The sequence below is a fragment of the Hydra vulgaris genome, chromosome 12, assembly GCF_038396675.1.
Source record: "Hydra vulgaris chromosome 12, alternate assembly HydraT2T_AEP".
Classification (NCBI taxonomy): Eukaryota; Metazoa; Cnidaria; class Hydrozoa; order Anthoathecata; family Hydridae; genus Hydra; species Hydra vulgaris.
The window spans coordinates 26,425,428-26,448,216 of NC_088931.1; the positions used below are offsets into that span (position 1 = coordinate 26,425,428).

Consider the following 22,789-nt stretch of genomic DNA (forward strand, 5'->3'; position numbering starts at 1 on the left):
ACATTTATATCAGCATAATCTAATGAGATATTTTGCTTTCAGATGCTCGAAGAAATGTACGGAACGTCTAAAAAACCAGAGCGACGAGATTTTCGCACGCATGAGATTGTTAGAGACAAAGAACGAGCAAGATATGTTTCTACAATCGTTGATTACAAGCATGAAAGTGAAAACTTACCGACCCAGAAAGGAAGGTGCTGAAGGAAGAGTAGCTCTTGACTTTTCATTTACTTACGAGGTTTTGGTGGGGGATGCCAAAGAAAAGGTTTGTGTGGATGCCTTTAAAAGCCTTTATGGTATTAAAATTAGTAAAATTCGACAATTGCGCTCCCTGTTGGTATTAGGAAAATCACCAAAGGACCTTAGAGGGAAAAAATTAGGAATGAATGCAATCAGGGGCAATGTAAGACTTCTCATAAGAGAACATATCGAAAGTTATCCGGTGAAACAGAGCAAATATGCTGGTAAAACTATCAATTATCTATATGCTAGACTAAACGTCAAAATTTTATATTCAATGTTTAAAGGAAAACATCCTGAAGCAAAATGTAGCTACAAATTTTTTCTAGGCTACTTTAAGGACAACTTTACGTTAAGATTTGGCCGTCCCCAGATAGACTCTTGTTGCACTTGTGAGGAGCCTAATTTAAAATTACGAAGCCCTCATCTCAGTGATGCAGCAAAGAGAAATGCTGCTGCTGAACTGATGCTGCACAAATGTCGATCAAAAAAGTTTTACAACAAACTCCAAAATGAAAGCAACCCGGAAACAAAACAAAATGAACTGCATGTCTTAGCGATCGCATTTGACTACATGCAGAATATCCCTTTACCGATGATACCAGTCCAGGAAACCTTTTACCTCAGACAGCTATCTGTTAACCTCTTCTCTATTCACGATGTGAAATGCAATAAAGGTCATGTTTATGTGTACCATGAAGGCACAGCCAGAAAAAGCCCTGATGAGGTGTGCTCTTTTGTGTACAATTACCTAATGTCTGCTCCTCCACAGTTTACTGAAGTTTACTGAATGTCTACTTAGATAACTGTGGAGGCCAAAATAAAAACTATGCACTAAACAGAGTCTTTTTGGCTCTCACAGATACTGGCCGATTTGATCGAATCGAGCAGTACTACCCAATAAGAGGTCACTCGTACCTACCTTGTGACCGAGACTTCGCTGTAATAAAGAGAAAACTGAAAAAGTATGACAGGGTGTACACTGTTCACCAGATAACTGAACTTATTATTACTTCTAGTATTACTGGTAAGTTTACTGTTGAAGAAGTTGCAACAGAAGATATTATAGATTTTCAAAAGTGGTGGTTAACATTCTACAAAAAAGCTTGCACTTCGGAAGAAACACGGGGAAAGAAAGTTCCTGCTAAGGATAAGATAAGTTTTGGAATAAGTTCTCTAATGCACTTCACATACGGGACTTCTCCAGGTGTAATTGTTTTTAGGCCACTCATTGATGGGCTGATGGTCCAAACTTACAAGATGTCTCAAGTCGTCGATCGTATCGTCGAGTTTCCGCAAAATGTGTGCTACCCATTGGGTAATGTTCCGATAAAAAGAGTGAAACTGCAGGATATTAGGAAGCAAATGCAATATGTTCCGGATGAGTTCAGTGATTTTTATGATGAACTCATGAGCTGGCCAACAACCGATGAGGCGAATAGCGAGGAAGAGAAACACGATATCCAGTGAGGTGTCTGACAAAGGCTTTGTAATCGGTCCTTTTATACATTGTGTGATTTAACATGTGTAATAGTTTGAACTTTGATTTTTAATAGTTTTTGGTACAAAAAATGAATAAATATATAAAAAACAAGCTTTTTGTTATTATCCTTAACAAATGTAAACAAAAAGTCAGACAACTTTAACTATGTATAACACATATATATATCACAAATTTTGATATATATTTTAACAAATCTAATATTTAAAGATGTCAAAAAGCACCCAGATTTTTTTTGAATTTATTAAAGTAATAATTTTGGGTTTAATAAGTTTTTTCTCTTTCCTCGAAAAAATAGTTTTTATGACTTAGAACGATTTTGTATACATCGATTCAACTAATGTCTATACCAATATTTAGACTTTTATTTTGTTTATTTCGTTAAGTTCTTATTTTTTTAATGACTTGTTGTAAATTGATATGTGCCTTGAGATCCTTGTCAAAGTTCTTCAAACAACGATTCTAGTAGGTCAGTTGTAAATTTTCCCAGTATTACGTAACCGCGGATCAACACGATCAACACGTTCAAACGGGCAAAGTTCTGCTAAAACTTTGTAGTCCACCATTAAATTACATTAATACAAAATTTAAAACAGTAGTTGCTTAAAGAACCTGGTTTATTTACTTCTTTTCCAAAGATTGAGCCAGCAAGTAAGTAGTTTGAGTAGTTTAGCAAGTAATTTACCAGCAAGGTAAGCAAGAGATGATGATGTAGATTCGTTTTTTTAATTAATCAAACACTTTTTTTGTATTTCATTTTCAAGCTTTGAAAAAAGCTGAGTTCAAAAACTCTGTATCATTTATTTTGGCATCCTGTTTTGAAGTTAGCTTTGTTAGGAGGGAAATAATTGAATGCTAATAATTTATATTTTAATTTTCTATTTAATGATCTTGAAATAGCAAAGTATTCCAATGCTCGTACAATAGTTTCTGTGCTGTATTTTTTCCTCCAACTTTAATAGAGCTTATATCATGGATGTGTTGCATACGATTCATTATTTATTAGATTTTGTTAAGTTATTTAAAAAATGTATAGCTTTTTGTAGTTTTGAGCAAGAATTGATTATGAAAATCCCGTTTTCAAATAAAGATTCAATTTTATGCTTAATCCCACAAAAGTATCCCTTAAAAGTAAAATCATTCTTGATCTTCAGCATTATTCTGACAATTGAAGAGTTTTCTTTAAAGCCTATTGATTAGTAACTGGTCATCAGTTAAATACCAAGTTATATAAACACAACAAAATCAATTTCTTTATTTTGTAACTTCTAATGTAATTAGCTAAAGCATGTAATTTTATCAGCAGCTAAAGATATATCAATTACTGTTATTATTATTATTATTATTACTATTATTTGCCGTATATTAAAATTTACAATGAAATAAATCGTGTTAATAAATAAGAGCAGAAGACATAAACTGTCTTATCATCGAGCCCCATTTACATTGAAAAAATCGACCGTTTATATACAAAAATGAAAAGTAGCTAAACACATAATAAGAATTTTACACACGTTAGTTACAATATAAATATTAATATAATATAAATATTAATGTTGAAATATAACGCAATATAACAAAGATAACAAAAATATAAAGTGTTGAAGTTTTTTAACAAAAAAATTAAATAAAAATGAAACTGCAACAAAAGAGAAGTAGTGTCAACATTTTTTAAATATAATTCTTATTATTTATGTATTTATTTCAAAAGAAATATTTTAGATCAAAGTCATTTTGTAATAAGAGGCTCTTAGTTTCCTGAATTGTTCCAAAGAGATGTTTTTGAATATTATTTTTTTTAAATAAATTTTGAAAAGTGTTTCCATAGAAACGGTCCACGGTATTGGATTTGGTAAGCACTTAGTTTTAAATTAGTTTTTGGTACAATAAAGTTGTTAAGGTTTTGAGAATAAAATATATTTAGTTTTTCAATCTTCAAACCAAAGAAAGTTTTTATTTTTTACTTTATATCAAGTTCATCGGGCATGTTTCAGACAGATAAAGATACTCTCAGGTATGTTGTGTCATGGTATAGCATTTAACCAACGAATATTTACTTCTTTTTTATAAAAAAAACAGGAAAACTTTTTCTTTATTTTTCTTATTGTAATTACCATAACAGTTCATCACACAAAAGCTTTAAAGCATTTTTTGTGTCTATAAACTAAATGATAGTTATACTTTAATTTAAAAAACTTTTACGATGTCGCTTGCAATTATTTATACAAAATAACTTTAGAATGTTGTAAGCCCCAGCCCTGATATACGCGTTTAGAAGGCCTGTTAGTACAGACAACCAAGACCCTTATGCTTTCAACAACCCCCTTTCTTTGCATAGGTACGTACTTTTTATCATTAAACCCTCCTCTTCCCAAACGCATATATGATGCTCGCCTGGGTGCCTTAGTAGGAATGAGATTTACTTAAGTCAATATTTTTTTGTAGATAATAAAAGACATTTTTCTAGCAGCAATGTTATTTCAAAATTTTGTAATATGCTTTAACCTACTCCCCTCCCCCCCAAGTCTAAAAAAGCACCCCAGAATTTTAAAAATGTTTCATTTTTGAATAATTATCTAAGCTTTATTTTTTTAAGTTGGATAAAGTACAACTTGTGGGTCGATTTATGACACAGTGTGCACAAGATGACATTTAACTGATAATTAATTGATGCTTTTATCAACTGCCGTAGTAAATTTTACTTGCTTTTTTAAAATCTTAAAAATGTTTTTTGTAATTTGGCTAATATAATATACCGAAAAAAAAAAAATAATTAATTCAAAAAAAAAAAGTTATAACAGCAAGCTTTAATCATTTTTACTAAAATCTGGAAAAACCAACAAATCTGGTTAACTCTTTAACTAAGCGTAAAAATATTTTTAAAATTATCTGTAATTTAAATTTAGTTTTTTTTTGCTATTAATAATGCTTTTTAATAGTTTCTGAAGTTTATTTTACAAAAACAAAAATAAAAAGCCGACGATCGCCAAAATATATCAGAAGTGAGTTATCGCATCCTGTTAAAGATAGTCATAACCAAAAGCAAACTAATATATTATGTATGTATATATTATATATATTATGCAAACTGTAAAAGAAATTACACCCAAACCAAACTAATAAGCAAGGTGTAGAAGTAGTTACACAGAAGGCAAACTAATACTATTTATAAGCAAGGTTGGTCCTTTGCCATATCTACTTTTCTCTTGATGTACCCACGTAACAGAATGTAAACCTTTGTAACCAATCATTGCAAAAGAAGATCGATACTCATTTTGAAAAGGATGTTTACCACCTAACAACTCTAAACTTTGATAACATTTATCATATGCATTGGAAGTGGCTTCATCTTGCACAGCAGCCAAAACAATGCAACTATAAAAAAATTATTGTTCAAAATTGTCACAAGCGGGTGAAAAATGCCAAAAAGGTTTTGCTAATCAACATAACCTACTATATTCCCGGCCGTAGATCTTACATTTTTATATTCACGGCCGTAGATCTTACATTTTTATATTCACGGTCGTAGATCTTACATTTTTATATTGACGGCCGTAGATCTTACATTTTTATATTCACGGTATTTTTGAGGTGGAAATTAAGAGCCTATTTTTGAGGGGGAAACTAAGAGGCCGGTTTTAAAAATTTGTCATAAAATACGCTAAAATATTATTTTTTAAATCATTCTTCTTTCTGCTTTTAAAAAAATTATTATAAAAAAATAAAAATTGCTACACCAAAATGTACATAGAGATATTTAAGCAACAAACAACAAATTGCATCTTTTCATTTTCCAACAGACCAAAACTTAAATTAACTTTGGATACGGTTTGTCTATCGTTCAGATTAGACTCTAACAAATCATTCTGCTTTATGTGAACTTCATTTTGAAGATAAATATATAATTAGGGGTATTAAATGCACCCTGAGTTGGCTTTTGAAACCTGTTCCTTTTATGTATTCTTGTGAACTTTTGCAAAAAAAAAAAAAAAAAAATCACCTTTACCAGTTTTAAAAAGTTCTCGAAGTCCTCCTAAAAAGAGAATATTCTAAGAGTATCAATTAAAAATATTTAAGAAAAATGATTTAAGAAAAATGACAACTTACAAGTGTACTTTGAATGAAGCAGTAGCATTACCAGGGTTTCAATTTAAACAATTTGCAAAAGGTGTTGCATTTTATAATATAGTATTTAATGAACTCCTGTTCATTAAATACTATATTATAAAATGCAACACCTATATACATATTTGTCAACTATATTAGAATCAATAGCAGTCGATGAAAACCTAAATGTGCGTTTGCAATTCAAGGGAACACTACTTCCACTACCAAGTTGGTTTGTTTAAGGACATAATGCAAAACTTGATAAAATTAGATGTTAGGAAATTTTCCTTTTTATATGAGAAACTAAACATTAAAAAATTATGACACTATTTTATTTTTTTATTTTAGATAAAATTAAAAATAAAGAGCTAAAAGGAAAAATATCTTCTAATTGTAGTATGATAATAGATAAAATGTATTTATAAAAAGTATGATGGTAGATGAAATGTATTTATAAAAAGCAGCACTATATCAAGGAGGAGATTATTTTATTGCTGACAAAGAAGGCAACTTGTACAAAGAAATAGTCGCATTCATGATAATAAGACTAAAAGAATCTATTCCTTTTATTGTTCAAACAATCCAAGAAGTCACATTCTCTGAAAAATGGCACGAAAAATCTATTAGGTACTGGGTTCACTGTGCGTAGTATAGTGATAGACAATCATTTTCATATATAGTGATAGACAATCAATTCCACTAATGTTAATGCGTTCTCATTGTCAATCATTCCACTAATGTTAATGCATTCTCATCAGAATTTGTTTTTCCAGATTTTAAATACCATAATGCAAATATCAATATTGATTGTCCATCAGGATGTATAAATTAATGATAATGAGCTAAAAGATAAATTTAGAAAAGCTGCTAAGCATATATATGAGGTAATACACCCTGGAAATAATAAACAAAATACACCCTGGAAATAATAAACAAAATACACCCTGGAAATAATAAACAAAATGTGCCACTAGCATTAACAATTATACATGAAACAAAAATTGCAATTTCAAAAAGCTATTATTCAAATCGAAAAGATGTTTCAAATTTTTTAACTATCTAACGCTTGGTGAACAATTGCTAATTTTAAATTAGGCTTTTCACCTAATATTATTGGCAATGCTATTGTGTTAGAAGACAAGAAAATGATATTTTACCAAGCTGATTGGATGGCTGATTGGATTGATCAGTGGTTACATTCACCTGCATTTGACCCTCACAACTCAAACTGCATGAGCATTTGTAGTTGCCTTACATGCTCAAGCACTGCTTGTTGAGGAGCTCCTGAAAGATGAATATGATTATGTGATGACAGCTTGTTTACAAAGTAACCCATTTCAGAGACATTTCTCGCAATACAGGCAAATGAGTGGGGGAAGATTTGTTGTTGGAGAAATTTCAAATACAGAAAGAATTTTGTTGTGCCGTTCTTTAATTATAGAGCATATAAACTTCTGGGAACAAAAATTTATTACCAGTTATTAAACCTTCTCTTAAAATCCTTGATAAATTATTTGAAAATTAAAGTGAAGAAATTATGGCAAGTTCACTTTTATTTTAATAGTGAAGAACTGGCAATAACTATAGCATGATATATTGCAAAAAAATTGTCAAAAAGATCTAAATGCGAAAACCGCAAAGCATATTTGAAAGCTGGAGACACTGATCTTGAAAATAACTCTTTTCTACTTCTCTTATTACCTGGTGAACTATTTGTCAAATAGCTTGCAGAATTTGTTAGAAGTGCATTTGCTATTTTAGATTTAATTGAGAATGAATATATTTGTGAAAATCATGAAAGTTGGCGAAATATGTTTTCAACAAAAAATGTTGTCAATGTAATTTTTAAGAAACTATCGAAAGACTTGGTTTCCAATAATAACTTAAAATTATTTAAAAAGTGGCAAAGAAAAAAACGAAACTAAAATTGTTAATACGCCAGTTGTATAACATTTGTTTATATAGTTTAATAAAATTTACAAATTATTTGATTTCTTTGAACTACTCCTTGACAATTTTTTCATAGCATTAAAATATAGATAAATATAGATACATATTATAGATAAATATAATATAAATAGATATAAATGTATATCGATTTGAATAATTTCTCCTACAAATATTACGCAACTGTCTTCAAATCTTTGATACCTATTTTATCTTGAATAAATATATAATAAAAAAACAAAAACTTTTACAATGAAGAACTACAGATTTGAGTTGCTTTATAAAAATGTAATATTCAGCGCAGCCATTTTTCCAGTAAAAATCAGCTTTTTAATATCCCCTCAAAAATGTAAGATTATACGACCGTGAATATAGTAGGCCATGTAATCAATAGAATAAAAAAGAAAAAACATACTCGTTTTGTAGTTGTGTGATCCATTCGTATGTCTTATCACATGCTTGATGATCTCCATGCCAATCAAAGCTTGCACTTTTTACAAACGCTCCTGTTTAGATTCAAAAAAATAATAAAACTGAAACATTTTGCTTCTTCTTTTGTGAACTCTTAAAAAAGAAGAAATAAAAAAACTATATCAACAATATTCGACTCACCATTATACTACTAATAACGATTTCAAGTTCACATTCACATTCAACTAATAACAACTTCAGAGCACATTAATAACTTCAAGACTAGCACTTCAGTGTATTAACAATGTTAACAACTTTAAGACTAACACTTTAATGTATTAATATCAATAAGAATTTCAAGACCATTATTAGTAATGGTCTTGAAATTGTATTTGGTTGCACATTTTTAAATGTAAATTTCTTTGGTTGAGATTTGAATATTTTCATATTGTAAATTTGTGATTTTTTTTCATTCAATTGTAATCAAGTTTGAACTCTACAAATTCCAAATACTTGCAATTATGTTTTTGAATATTGTAATTTGCAATTGCAACAAATTCTTAAAATTTGTTGGTGCTCAGTCATATTTATTAAAGTTTCTTACAATTTTTATTTCGAATAGACGTTATTTGTTTGCAACTATTTAATAGTACTAGTTTTAATTAAATTAAAATTGTGGCTTATTTAAACAGTAAATTTTCTTAAATTATAATGACTTCTTATATGGAATATGCAAAAAAAAGTAATTCTGCTGTGTGGAAACATTTCTTACAAAAAGAAAAAGGGCAGACAACGACATTTAAGTATACTTACTGTAACTTTCCACACTTTCCTTCCATAAAATACTCACATCACACCTCACACCAGCTACTATTTCAGCAGATGAATCACCAATAAAAAAAACCAAAATGTCAATCAATTATTTTCAGATACTAAAAGAAGAAAAATCACTTCTAGCTACACTTGCTCGATTAACAGCCCTTGATAGGATTTTGTTCAATGTTATATGCAGTTCTTTATATAACAGTTCTACCCACAACAGTCAACACTGTGCATAAAATGGTTGTAGATTACAATAAAAAAACAAGAAATTTTTTTATTACTGAAATAGCCGGCAAAAAATAAAAATACCTGAAATCGATGTAAGAGAAAGATTTTTTTTTTGTAGAATGAACATCACTACCCAACTGATCAATGTCTGCAAAATTATTAAACTATTAGAACAAAAGTTTTTGTTCTAATAGTTATCTAAGTGTATTGAACTTAGAACAATACACTTATCTAAATGTATTGAACTATTAGAACAAAAGCTTGCACAACATGGACTTAATTTGCGAAAAGATATTGGTGGTAATGTGGCTGATGGAGCAAGTGTAATTAAATATTTGGGATATTATTACCAGTTAATCAAGAGTTATTTTTTGCTCATGGTATACAACTAACCATTATTAGAGTACTATATTAAAAGCAGGATATAGAAAGAGAAATAGATCAGCGATTTGACAAAGACTAACAATCAGACATAGAAGACAATTTTTCAGAGAGTAACTCTTACGAGGATAATGATTTTTCTAACAATGAACAGTGGTTGATCTCGATGTTAGTCATAATAGACATCAAGGAAACCAATGTGATTTTACTGAGGTAAGCTGTGGTCCAGTGATCATTATTGCACTAGTTTCAGTAAAAGTAAGAGTTGAGGTCCTTTCCGGTTGGGATACTAATTTGTTTACAGCCAATACTGCCATAACTTTTATGTTAAAAAAACTTAAAGATGCTAAAAACACTATAAGTCAAAAATTGCATTCATCTCTCTTCAAATACGAAAAGATGTGCAGATATAAGTGGGATCGTTTAGTATTGGCTTAATAGTGGAACCAACACTCAGCCCAAACTGAAATAAGGTTAGTAACTGTTCCATCTTCAATAAAATGCCACAAACTAATAATTGAGTTACACTAAAAACTAGATGTCTCAAATCCAACTAAATTATTAGCAGCTTATGAGTCTGAATCTGAATTTGAACTTTGTTTTAAATAAGGCACCAATCCAAACTCAAAATTGTTATCACTCGAAATTATTTCTGATTTTTCTGACTTTTCATCTAAATCTATTTTTTCTCCTATTGAAAATCCTTTTTAGCATTTCAGCCGAACTTAATAAAGCGCATTTGCTCAGCATACTAACTCGCTGTGAAGCTCTGTAGGTAAAAATTTAAAAGGAAATGCTGTTTTTGTAACAAAAAAAAACAAACCGTTTGGGCGATGACATGTTTAATGTGCTCTGTTTTCTCCAAATGCTATTTTTAAAATAATCAAAAATAATTACATATGCCTATTATATCTATAAAAACAATGAATTTGTTATAACTTAATAATTAAATATGTATAATATTAAAAAACCAAAGAATTTCTTTATAATCTAATAAATAGTCTTTTTAAACCTATATTTGAATGTACCGTTTTATTAATTTTCTTAAAATTTAACTAAAATAATATGTAAATATCTTTCAAAAAACAGGTATTTAATAATTCCAGGTTCAATCTCAGGATCCCGGACTAGGTAAATGAAATACGAAAATCCAGGGATTACAAATATAGCACGAGATTACATATCAGAGCAAAACAGTTAGATATTGTCAGTAGTTAACTTACCAGTGAAAGCATCTAAAGCAACAAAGTTCATTCCTCTTTTCATCAAACTGTATTGATTTCCATTTACACGAATAGTTGAAAGTCCACAAACATTTGAAATATTGGGGTCTCCACATCCTTCAGAAATAATGACAACTTCAATTCTAGCTGAATAAAGATAATGAAAATCCTCAATTAAAAAATAAAATATTAATAATACCAAGTGGGTACAAGATGTTTTTTAGACGCTTATAAAATATATTAATACGTTTTAATGTGTTTAAAACATTTTTAAAATGTTTTAAAAGACTTGAACAAGTATTAAAATAAATATTACTAATAAATATAAAAAATATTTGTTTTAATATTAATAATTATTTGAACATTTTTAAAATTTCTTTTTTTTTTTGCTTTGGAGAACATTACTTGGTAAACAGTCTGCGATGCTTACTGCTCCTACATTTGCATTCATTGTTCCAAATGGGCAAGGAATACATGCTGTGCTTTTATTAAATGGTTGATAAGTACTGATTGGACATGCGATGCAATTTTCCATACCGTTAGAAGAATAGGTTCCTGGTTTGCATATTGCTAAAACAAAATTAAAAAATAATAAAAATGAAACATTTATTTTATTAATTAAATTCTTCAATAAGATTTTTTACCTTTGCATAAAGAATGAGAATAAGCACCATTCTCAATAGTAGAATAGTTTTCTGGACATTTATTGCATGACATTTGACCTTCGTTAGATTGATAGGTGCCAACTTCACACATTTTACATTTTGAACTAATTTTATCAAAATACATTCCTTTAGTGCATTGAACTAAAAAGTAAAGAAATAATTATTATACATAATTAACATATTTAACATAATTAACACATTTAAAAAAATATTAAAGGACTAGGACTAGTTGGAATGATTTGAAACTTAAAATGAAACTTTAGATGACATCATACTGATATAGAGAAAGAAATAGGTTCAAATCATATATCAACTTGCAGGTAAACCGATAGTAAGCAACTAAAAGTAATAAATAAAGGTAAAACAATAGTGTCTATGTAATAAAGAGGTCTATTAGAAATTTCTTTTTTTGTCATCCGGAAAAAAGCAAATTCTAGAAAGAACAGAATTTTATTGAAATTCTGTTCTTTCTAGAATTCTAGAAAGAACAGTATTGTTAATGAAGAGGTTTACACCTCTTCATTAACAATACTATATTAATAAATGCTGTATGCTTGATAATTACAACACAAAACATAAAAGCAGTTAGTATGAAGCAATTGTGGAAAGATGCACACAAACTGTTAATACTACCTTGACATAACAAACTGTCAAAAAGCATTAAATAATAACAAATTTATAATCAAGTTAATATCCACAAAAATAATTTATACTCAAGAACCACAAAAAGAATTTTTTGTTTAAAATTTAAAACTAGTTTTAAGTATTTAAATTTCATCAAAAATCTGTTTAAAAACTTTGAACATAAAATTTATAACCTTCCAAAATGGTAATGTATTTTTTTAAATAATTTTATTTTTACAAAAGTTGTTTCCTCTTATATTTTTTCAGAAAGAAAGACTTGTGTATTAATGTTATCTATAAATTTTATATCATGTTAATAGCAACAAATCAAAGATATTTTCTGGTCTCTTAAACTTTTCTGTATAGATTATTGACAAATTTTATTACTGTGGATTAATATTAAGATAATCAAGAGACATAAAAGAATTTATTTCAGTGACTATAGATTTTGGAGAACAACTGAAGAACAATTTATTTAAAAAACTCACTACATCGCAGAATATTCTTCTCAATACCACTGCTAACTCCATCTTCACTTGAGTTAGCAGTGCTTCCATTGACAGCTTTAAGCTCATAACCATCCTTACATGTTACTTCATCAAACAATGTGAAATCTTTAACATCAACAATATCCTCTTTAAAAACCTAAATTTAAGATTTAAATCTTTTCAAAATATTGTTTTAATTAAAAAACAAAAATATTAATGAATTATGTAGAGGATAAAGTTGCTTACAATTAAAAAAATAGTCTTATGTTATTAGCAGCCATTTTTTAAATGCGAGACTGAAACATTTTTTTTTTTTATTACAATAACAATTAATAAAATATAATATTAATATAATAAATATAACAATTATTATATTTTTATATAATACCTTTTCATTCAATGTTGATTTCAATGCTGTAATAGAATCCTGCATGATTTTCTTGAAAATAGGAAGGTTACCCCGACCATTTAGAGTAAATTTAATGATCATGTATTCAACAGAATATGAATTTGAAGAACATGTAATTTCAAGATTATCAATGGTGCAATGATCAGCAGAAATTTTACAAAACAAATTATCAATAACAACATCATTTGTCATTGCATTTATGAATGCCTGTTTCAACTGCAGCTGTTGCACTTCATCTCTGCATTTTCCAGCGTAAACTTGAAAATTTGTTTTAAACAATTCAGGTATTTCTCCAACTAAAAAATTAATGAAAAAGTAGCAACTGTTGTTATTTCTATTATTATTGTTGAGATAAATATCAATTGTTATAGTTGAGATAAGCGTTAATTATTGTTGTTGAGATAAGTGTCAATTATTATTGTTGAGATAAATATAAATTGTTATAGTTGAGATAAGCGTTAATTGTTATTGTCAAGATAAATGTCAATTGTTATTGCCGAGATAAATGTCAATTGCTGAAAAAAGATATAATTATATAAAAGTCAAAATTGAAAAAAGATATGTTTTAAATATTCCATGTTTTCAAACTCAAGAGGTATATGGTGATATCTAAAAACCTCTACAAAACTGTCCTGTACTTACAAAATGTATTAATTCAGAAGCTGGTGAATTCAGAAAATTAGAATGTACAACTAGTAGTATTAGAAACACTGTTAAAATACTTATAAATCTTGTATGTTTTTAAATCTTATTGCTCTTTTTAAATATAATTATTTACTACTATACTCTGGCTCTGGCATTTATACTATATGTCCAGTTTTAAAACTGAGCGCTTGATGACAATAAAAAACAATAATACCGAACATATACTGTAATAAAAAATATAATACTGAACTTTTTTTTTATATAAAGTATAAATTTTTAATAAAAATTGAGAAAAATAATCAATTTACTTGAGCAGTCTGGCCATGGCTTGACTCCTTTTTGTATAGGAACAAAAAATACTGGGTTTAATGAAGTGATTTCATTTTGTCCTCTCCATTGCTCATCTTCACCACAAACATAAAAGTTGTACAAGGGAGGCAAATTTTCACTTTGCAAAAACCAATGATCAGCTTTACATGCCACTGTACATATATGTGTTTCGACTACTCCATTTTTCTTAATGTTACAATTTAATGCTCCATTTTTTGGTGGATCGTACAATGGACAAGATTTAACTAAAGAAATAAATTGGTAAGAAATCAGAAATTGGAAACATCACTTGCATATTATACACACACTGACATAAATTTTTTTTTTAAATAACAAATAGTAAATAAAATGCTCTTTTTATGAACTTTTCCATTTTCTGTTAGCACTAAAAGAGTCTGTAAAACTTTTTAAGTTAGGGGTAATAGTTTGAATTATTGTTAACAATTAGTTGCAAATAGTTCTATGTAAATAAAAATTAAAATATGTGTTTATTTCATTTGTTATACAGGAACAAATGTGTATAAATGAATATATTCATGCGGGTATATAGTGCAATGAATGTAGGAGTATAAATTATTAGTAAATTATAAGTTAGCACAGAAAAATTATTTAATAAAATTACCGGTTTATTTACTAGTTGTTTGTATTGCTATGAAGTATTTATTTTACAGTATTTTGATACAATTTCAAATCCCATATTTAGTATAATTTCTGGTTGTAAGTATGAAATAACTGAAAACTTTTTATATAGACACAAAAACATTTTTGCGAAATATTAGAGGTATATACTAATTTTATAATGCACAACATTAATACAAAAGTTTTGTTAAACTTGTTGTTTTAAATCCCAAACATATTTAGATAAAGTGGTGAGGTTTTTGCATTATATATTTTTTAATGATGACTTGCTATAACACAACTTACAAGTTGTCCAAAACATTCTAAAAATTTCCAGAACTTGCCTTTTAGTATGATGTATACCTTTAAGTCCTTGCACACTTTCAAGAAATGTGCATGGACTAAAAGGCATACATCAGGCCTCAGCAGGAGTAAATAAGTGCAAGAGCGGAGAAAAGCTCTCCTAAAACAAACATGGCGAGCCATGCAAGCTGCTCCTCTAAACAACTTCTTACAAGAGCTTTTGGTTATTGCACAAGCTATCTGTTTATTCATTAAAAAAATTGCTTATTAAATACAAAACTTGGTTACTTAATACAAGCATATGTTTGTAAAGCTAATGTTACAAGAATACATAACAAGCATCATTTATTGCGCCATGAAAAATGTTTTTGGACAAGTATTGTCTTCGGATTTTCACACTAGCTTTCTATTTATTTATTAACTTATTTATTATTAACACTACTTATTTGACAAAGAGATATAAAAGTTTTTACTTATAATTTATATTAGTAAAAAATTTTATAGCTCTTTGTCAAATTTTGTGTCAAAAGAGTAATTACTTTAATATATTACTCACTTTTATTGTATAGTTTTTAATTGTTGTAATAATTCTTAAAATGCCTGTTTTCTATTAAAATAAGAAAACATAAAATATTTTTTATAATATAAAAAATGTTTTTTATTTTCATATTGTAATAGAATGCAGGCATTTTAAGAATTACTACAACAATTAAAAATTCCACAATAAAAGTGAATAATATATTAAAGTAATTAAAATATAAAATATATAATTCATAAAATAAAAATTATTGTGCAATAATTAAGTGTAATAATTTTATTTATTATCAAATAATCAATTTAATATTTTATCAATATAATTTTATGATAAATATTATTAAACTTTAAATCAAATTTAAAATTTATCAAATAGTCCTATCTAAAAAACATTTGCATTTAAATCAGTGCTCTTTTTTATTTTTTATTTTTTTGAAACAACTGTGCCTTTTAAAAAACATTGCAGCTTTTACGCTATTAATTTTTATTTATAAATATGACTGTGTTTTTCATTTTAGTTACAATGATAATTACACTTTTGAGAGAGAAATTTTGTAAGAGCTGTAAATTGCTCCCGTAAACCGTTTTAGGGGAGTGTGGGTGAGAGCTTAAGCTCTCGCTTCCCGCCGAGGCCTGATACATGGTATGCTTTTTGGGTATCAAGACACTATGTAAAAAAAACTCTTGAAGATGAACATTGGTTACTTGCTTATGTTGCTTTATGTTATAACACTTGAGTGTTTTTAACCTTGTACAGCCAAGTTTTCTATATATAAATTTATTACAGTGAAAATAATAATATAATAATAAAAATAATAATAATACATTTAAATAAAATATATTTTAATAATAATAATAATAACAATAATAATACATTAAACATAAATATATTTAATGTTAATATTGTAACCAGTCTTAAGTAAGGTGCTAAATTTTCTGCTTAAGATAATAAAAAAAGTAAAATAAATTTATATAATTTATTATATTTACTATAAACAAGTTGATCATGATTTGGGTCAGGCAAAAGTTATTGACTTATTTAAGAAACTGTTTGCAGTATATTTGAAAATGTAAAATATAAAAGTCAGTCCGAATCTGAGTGATTTTTTACTGCTTTTATCTATTTATTATGTAAGTCCATTTTTTATAAGACCCCATAAATAAAAATATTTTATTGATTTGTCTCAATAAACACAATATATTTTTTTTTTGTTGTGGTCAAAAATCAAAGTCTTTGCCAAAAAGTAATACAAAAATTTGTAGATTATCTATAAAATTGTAGTAGCTTTTCTATAGCTTTTCTATAGGTTCTATTGTGCAGATTTATCATTAGTCTTTTCATTATTTATTGTGCAGTATTTTCATTAAATTTTTTTTAATAAACTTTTTAAAACATTTTGCCTTAACCTATTAAACTCTAAATATTTTGTTAAGAGACTCAAGCTATCAACAAAGACTCAAACCATTAACAGAAACTCAAACCATCAACATTTAATGGTTTGAGTCTCCGTTAGATAGACATTTGCCATTGCTAAAGTAATGGCAAATGTCTATCAAACGAAGATGTCTATCAAACAAAAATGTCAAAAATCTTCTTCATCTTTAATAGAAGGCAACTGATGCTGATACATCATATCAAGAAGTAGACAAAATTTTTCAGAAAGAAGATATAAACTCTCAGTAATAGTTAGACTATGCTAATTAGTTAACCTTAATGAAAAGTTACTTCTGTTTGTGTTTCAATTAATTTAAAGTAGCTTTGCTATACAACTAAAAGGTTTTTTCAAAATAATATTCTTTTTTTTTTATTGGAAGTTTTAATGAAGGAATCAATAATATTGTGAATTTTTTCACAAAATTATTGGCCAAAAATAGAGGCCATAATTATAAAATAGAGGCCATAATTATAAAAGAGGCCATAATTATAAAAACAACGACAATACTTAAATAAATAAACAAACTTTTAACCACAAATTTTTTAAATAAAACAAGTAAATAAGAATTAAGTTTAACAAAATTCAATTAATTAATTTAAACAAAAATTTTTAAATCTTTCATTTGAGAAGAAAAATTACATTTGGATTTTTTTTATTTTTATATATACAAAAACCAAATATAATAATACAAATTAGTAACTAATATCTTTTTAAAAAATTTGCATACATTTTTTTTCTAGTTTTTATAGCAAAAAATATATATATATATATATATATATATATAAAATAAAAAACTAACGATCTAATTGCACTGTAAAAATGCATTGGACTTTGTTAAATGACTGATCTCTTGCTGAATAAACAATTGTGTGTTTTCCTCTTGGAAAAAGACTCCCAATTTGGTGACTAGGATGAACAACTAAATGAAGTCCATCAACATTATCATAAAAAGTAGGTTCTTCCCAAAACAACTGATGAGGAAAAACTCCTGTTTCTAATAAAATATCACTTGGACAATAAGTAATCATGGGAGGTTCGTTATCTAGTATAAGAAAAATATAAAAACTTTATATAGTAGATACTTCAAAATTTATATTGTTTTTTTTTGTATAATTGAAACCCATTTATACTTTTAAACAAAATAATTTATTGCAACATTACCACTGACTAAAAAGTTGACTGCACAAGATCTTTGGTTTCCTGAAGAATCAGTAGCAGTGTATATTACATTTACTGGATTTCCTACAAAAGCTTTTATTGGTGATATTTTATCCATTGTTATTTTTGGCAAACTTTCACTGTTGTCAGTTGCTGTTGCTTCAGGTAAATCAATGATGCTATAGTTTTTATTTGGTAAATTAAAAATCTCAGATGACAATACTGGACAAATAATATTAGGCGGTTCTACATCTAAATAATAAAAATTATCAAGAAAATGATCCTAACTTTTCTGTTTATTTTTGGATATATATATATATATATATATATATATATATATATATATATATATATATAATATATATATATATATATATATATATATATAGAATATAATTGTCAATTCAATATACTCTATACCTATAGTTACTTAAGCAATTAATTCAATAACAAGATTTTTAATCGGATCAAAAATCATGTTTAAAAATTATCAATATAAAAATAACAAAAATAATAAAAATATAAATAACTAAAGTAATTAGGAAACAAATATGTCGCTCAAACTGATTTACTAACATTATACATTATTATTCTGATGTCATCAAGATTATGATGATCAATGATGGTGTCATCAAGACCAAATCATTAATCTAATCAAGAGTATAGTTAAAAGTAATAACAACATTTAAAATAATATGGCAATTAAAAAAATTATAATATTTTCAAAAGTCTGATATTTTATAAAAAAATGTTTACCTACCTTCACACTTTCCTGGCAAACCACTCCAGTTTCCATCTCCAAGACAAGTAATATAGCGATTCCCAGATAATGAAAAACCATTCTTACATGATATTGCGCAAATTGATTGGCATTTACTACTTACGCCGTTACAAACATCATTATGCACACTATGCTGTTCCAAAGGCAGTGGAGGACATGCAATCTCTAAATATATATATATATATATATATATATATATATATATATATATATATATATATATATATATATATATATATATATATATATTTATATATATATATATATATATATATATATATATATATATATATATATATATATATATATATATATATATATATATATATATATATATATATATATATATAGTTTGATATCTAAATTTACTGTTTGTGGTAAAAAACAGCTTTTAATGACTCTTTGACTTTAGAAGTGACAAAATCAAGTACACTTTATGTGACAAATAAATAATAGCTACTATATATATATATATATATATATATATATATATATATATATATATATATATATATATATATATATATATATATATATAGATCTATAGTTTGTTGGCTTTGGGAAGAGCGGAAGGAAAAAAGTGATTCTTACGCCAACACATACGTCACTTTTAATTACTTTTGACTTTTGTCCACCATTTGCGTGTTGGACGAAAGTAAAAACCATTAATTTAATTACAAATAAATCGTTTTTTAAAAAAACCACAAAAACGCAAATTTAATTGACCAGAATGTTTTAAAAACATTGTGAATGTTTTTAACAATATAAACAATATTATTATTTTAATTTTTTTTAATAAAATGTTTTTATTTTTATTTTTTTTATTAAAATGTTTTTATTTTTATTTTTTTTACTGTAAATCATGCGCGGAGTGTTGCTACATCGACTATCTTATAGCCTGACTCACAAGGGAGTGCTGCTACATCGACTGACAAATAGCCTGACTCGCAAGGGAGTGCTGCTACATCGACTGACAAATAGCCTGACTCGCAAGGGAGTGCTGCTACATCGACTGACAAATAGCCTGACCCGCAAGGGAATGCTGCTACATCGACTGAGGGTTTGGTTGGGGCAGGCAGTCTATCATTATTAAAAAAAAAAAATTCCGGTCTTGCATTTTAATTTTTACTTTTTGTCAACAAACTATTGAAAAAACTTTCGGACAACATCTACGGGTTGTATATATATATATATATATATATATATATATATATATATATATATATATATATATATAAATATATATATATATATATATATATATATATATATATATTTATATATATATATATATATAAATATATATATATATATTTATATATATATATATATATATATAATATACCATAACCCTTAGATGTTGTCCGAAAGTTTTTTCCATATTTTGTTGACAAAAAGTAAAAATTAAAATTCAAGACCGGAATTTTTTTTTTTTAATAATGATAGACTGCCTGCCCCAACCAAACCCTCAGTCGATGTAGTAGCACTCTCTTGCGGGTCAGGCTATTTGTCAGTCGATGTAGCAGCACTCCCTTGCGAGTCAGGCTATTTGTCAGTCGATGTAGCAGCACTCCCTTGCGAGTCAGGCTATTTGTCAGTCGATGTAGCAGCACTCCCTTGCGAGTCAGGCTATAAGATAGTCGTTGTAGCAACACTCTGCGCATGATTTATAGTAAAAAAAATAAAAATAAAAACATTTTAATAAAAAAAATAAAAATAAAAACATTTTATTAAAAAAAATAAAAACATTGTTTATATTGTTAAAAACATTCAGAATGTTTTAAAAACATTCAGAATGTTTTTAAAAACATTCCGGTCAATTAAATTTGCGTTTTTGTGGTTTTTTATATAACAATTAATTTGTAATTAAATTAATGGTTTTGACTTTCGTCCAACACGAAAATGTTGGACGAAAGTCAAAAGTAATTAAAAGTGACGTATGTGTTGGCGTAACAAACTATAGATCTATATATATATATATATATATATATATATATATATATATATATATATATATATATATATATATATATATATACATATAAATATATATATACATATATATATATACATATATATATATATATACATGTATATATATATATATATATATATATATATATATATAATAGCTTTTGTATATATATATATATATATATATATATATATATATATATATATATATATATATATATATATATATATATATATATATATATATATATATATATAAATATATTAGCTTTTATATATATATATATATATATATATATAAGCTATTATATATATATATATATATATATATATATATATATATATATATATATATATATATATATATATATATATATATATATATATATATGGCTGTTGTTCAAAAAATTATTAGATAATGGTCTGCCCAAAAAACTTGTTTGTTTGCTTGCATTTTGGTATAGCAATCAACAAATGTCTGTTCGATGGCAGAAAACAATATCAAACAGTTTTGGAATTGGAAATGGTGTTTGTCAAGGTAGTGTTTTGTCACCACTTTTATTTAACTTTTACATACAAGATTTGATTTCATCAATATCAAACCTTCGTATTGGATGTAACATAGGTGGTATATTCATGAATGTTTTGGCATACGCTGATGAATTCTAATTGCACCTTCTTGGTTTTCTCTCCAAAAACTAATTAGCTTTACAAATAAGGAATCTTCTTTAATTAACATGTCCTTTAATACCAAGAAAACTGTATGTATGGTGTTTAATCCAACTCAAAAATCAAAAGTTGTATCAAACTCCTTACCAGAATTATGCGTGTCAGGGTGTGAAATTGCTTTTGTTGAAACTTTTAAATACCTTGGTCATATAATTAAAAATGACCTTACCGATGATCTTGATATAATTAAAGAGGTGAAGGGCCTTTACACACATACAAATATCTTAATTAGACGCTTTCATTTATGCTCTACCAGAGTAAAGGTTAAACTGTTTAAAGCAAATTGCATTTCTTTATATGGTGTTCCTTTGTGGCAAAATTATAATGATAAAACAATGGCACGCCTTCAGTATTGCTACAACAAATGTGCTAAAATGTTTTTCTGATACAACAAATATGATAGTATATCTTTCATGCTTTCAGAGCTCAGATTACTATCCTGTCATACAATTATCTTAAACTATAGACATGCTTTTCGTAAACAGTTGCTGGCTTGTACCTTGGCGAATCACTCTATGCATTCACTTAATCAAAGTTTAATATAATACTTTTCTTTAAAAGCTATGGACCTGGCACCTAATTTGTACATGCCTGTAGTCTGAAATATATTTTATTTATATATATATATATATATATATATATATATATATATATATATATATATATATATATATATATATATATATATATATATATATATGCCCTCGGAATTAGGGTCTGCATTCGGCAATGCCGACCTCGCTGCTGACCTAAAAATGTTTGAGGTCGGCAATTTTTTGCCAACCTCATATCTATGTTTCATGGTAAGACCTTTGTATCAATTTTTTTTTGCCGACCTGATAAAGACCTCTAAAAGATTGAGGTTGGCAAATTTTCGCCAACCTCATTTTTCCTAATTCCATTCTTACATTCTTGCAAGCAGTTTTTTTTCTGTTCAGGAGTATTTTTGTCAGTGGTGTCAGATTAGACATACTTTAGGTATTTCGTCATATCAAAACAAAAAGGAAATTTCTAAAAAATAACTATTATTATTAGCAGTCACAAAAAGATAATAAAACAATGACGATAAAAATGATAAACAACTATAAAAAAAATAATAAAGATAATAATAATGATAATAATACTAATAACAATAATAATAAATTAATTAGGAAATGACTGTAAATGATGGTGTCACTTTAACAGTGATCCAAACAATGACACCAAACACTAAACTTATAACAATAAAACAAAAA

At 27.0% G+C, this 22,789-nt stretch overlaps 1 protein-coding gene across 1 annotated transcript in view; it reads right to left on the reverse strand.

Annotated features, from left to right (window-relative positions):
* Window positions 1-4,796: 4,796 nt before the first annotated feature.
* Window positions 4,797-22,789, reverse strand: part of LOC100210555 (sushi, von Willebrand factor type A, EGF and pentraxin domain-containing protein 1) — a 36,998-nt gene continuing 19,005 nt past the window's right edge. The window contains exons 5-15 of the mRNA XM_065812732.1: window positions 18,831-19,016; window positions 18,074-18,322; window positions 17,712-17,954; window positions 14,000-14,266; window positions 13,026-13,342; window positions 12,638-12,794; window positions 11,505-11,666; window positions 11,266-11,430; window positions 10,861-11,007; window positions 8,211-8,301; window positions 4,797-5,116 (exon numbers count right to left, since the gene is read on the reverse strand). Coding sequence (XP_065668804.1) covers window positions 4,882-5,116; window positions 8,211-8,301; window positions 10,861-11,007; window positions 11,266-11,430; window positions 11,505-11,666; window positions 12,638-12,794; window positions 13,026-13,342; window positions 14,000-14,266; window positions 17,712-17,954; window positions 18,074-18,322; window positions 18,831-19,016 — 2,219 coding nt within the window. The 3' untranslated portion in view covers window positions 4,797-4,881. The remainder of the gene's footprint in view (window positions 5,117-8,210; window positions 8,302-10,860; window positions 11,008-11,265; window positions 11,431-11,504; window positions 11,667-12,637; window positions 12,795-13,025; window positions 13,343-13,999; window positions 14,267-17,711; window positions 17,955-18,073; window positions 18,323-18,830; window positions 19,017-22,789) is intronic.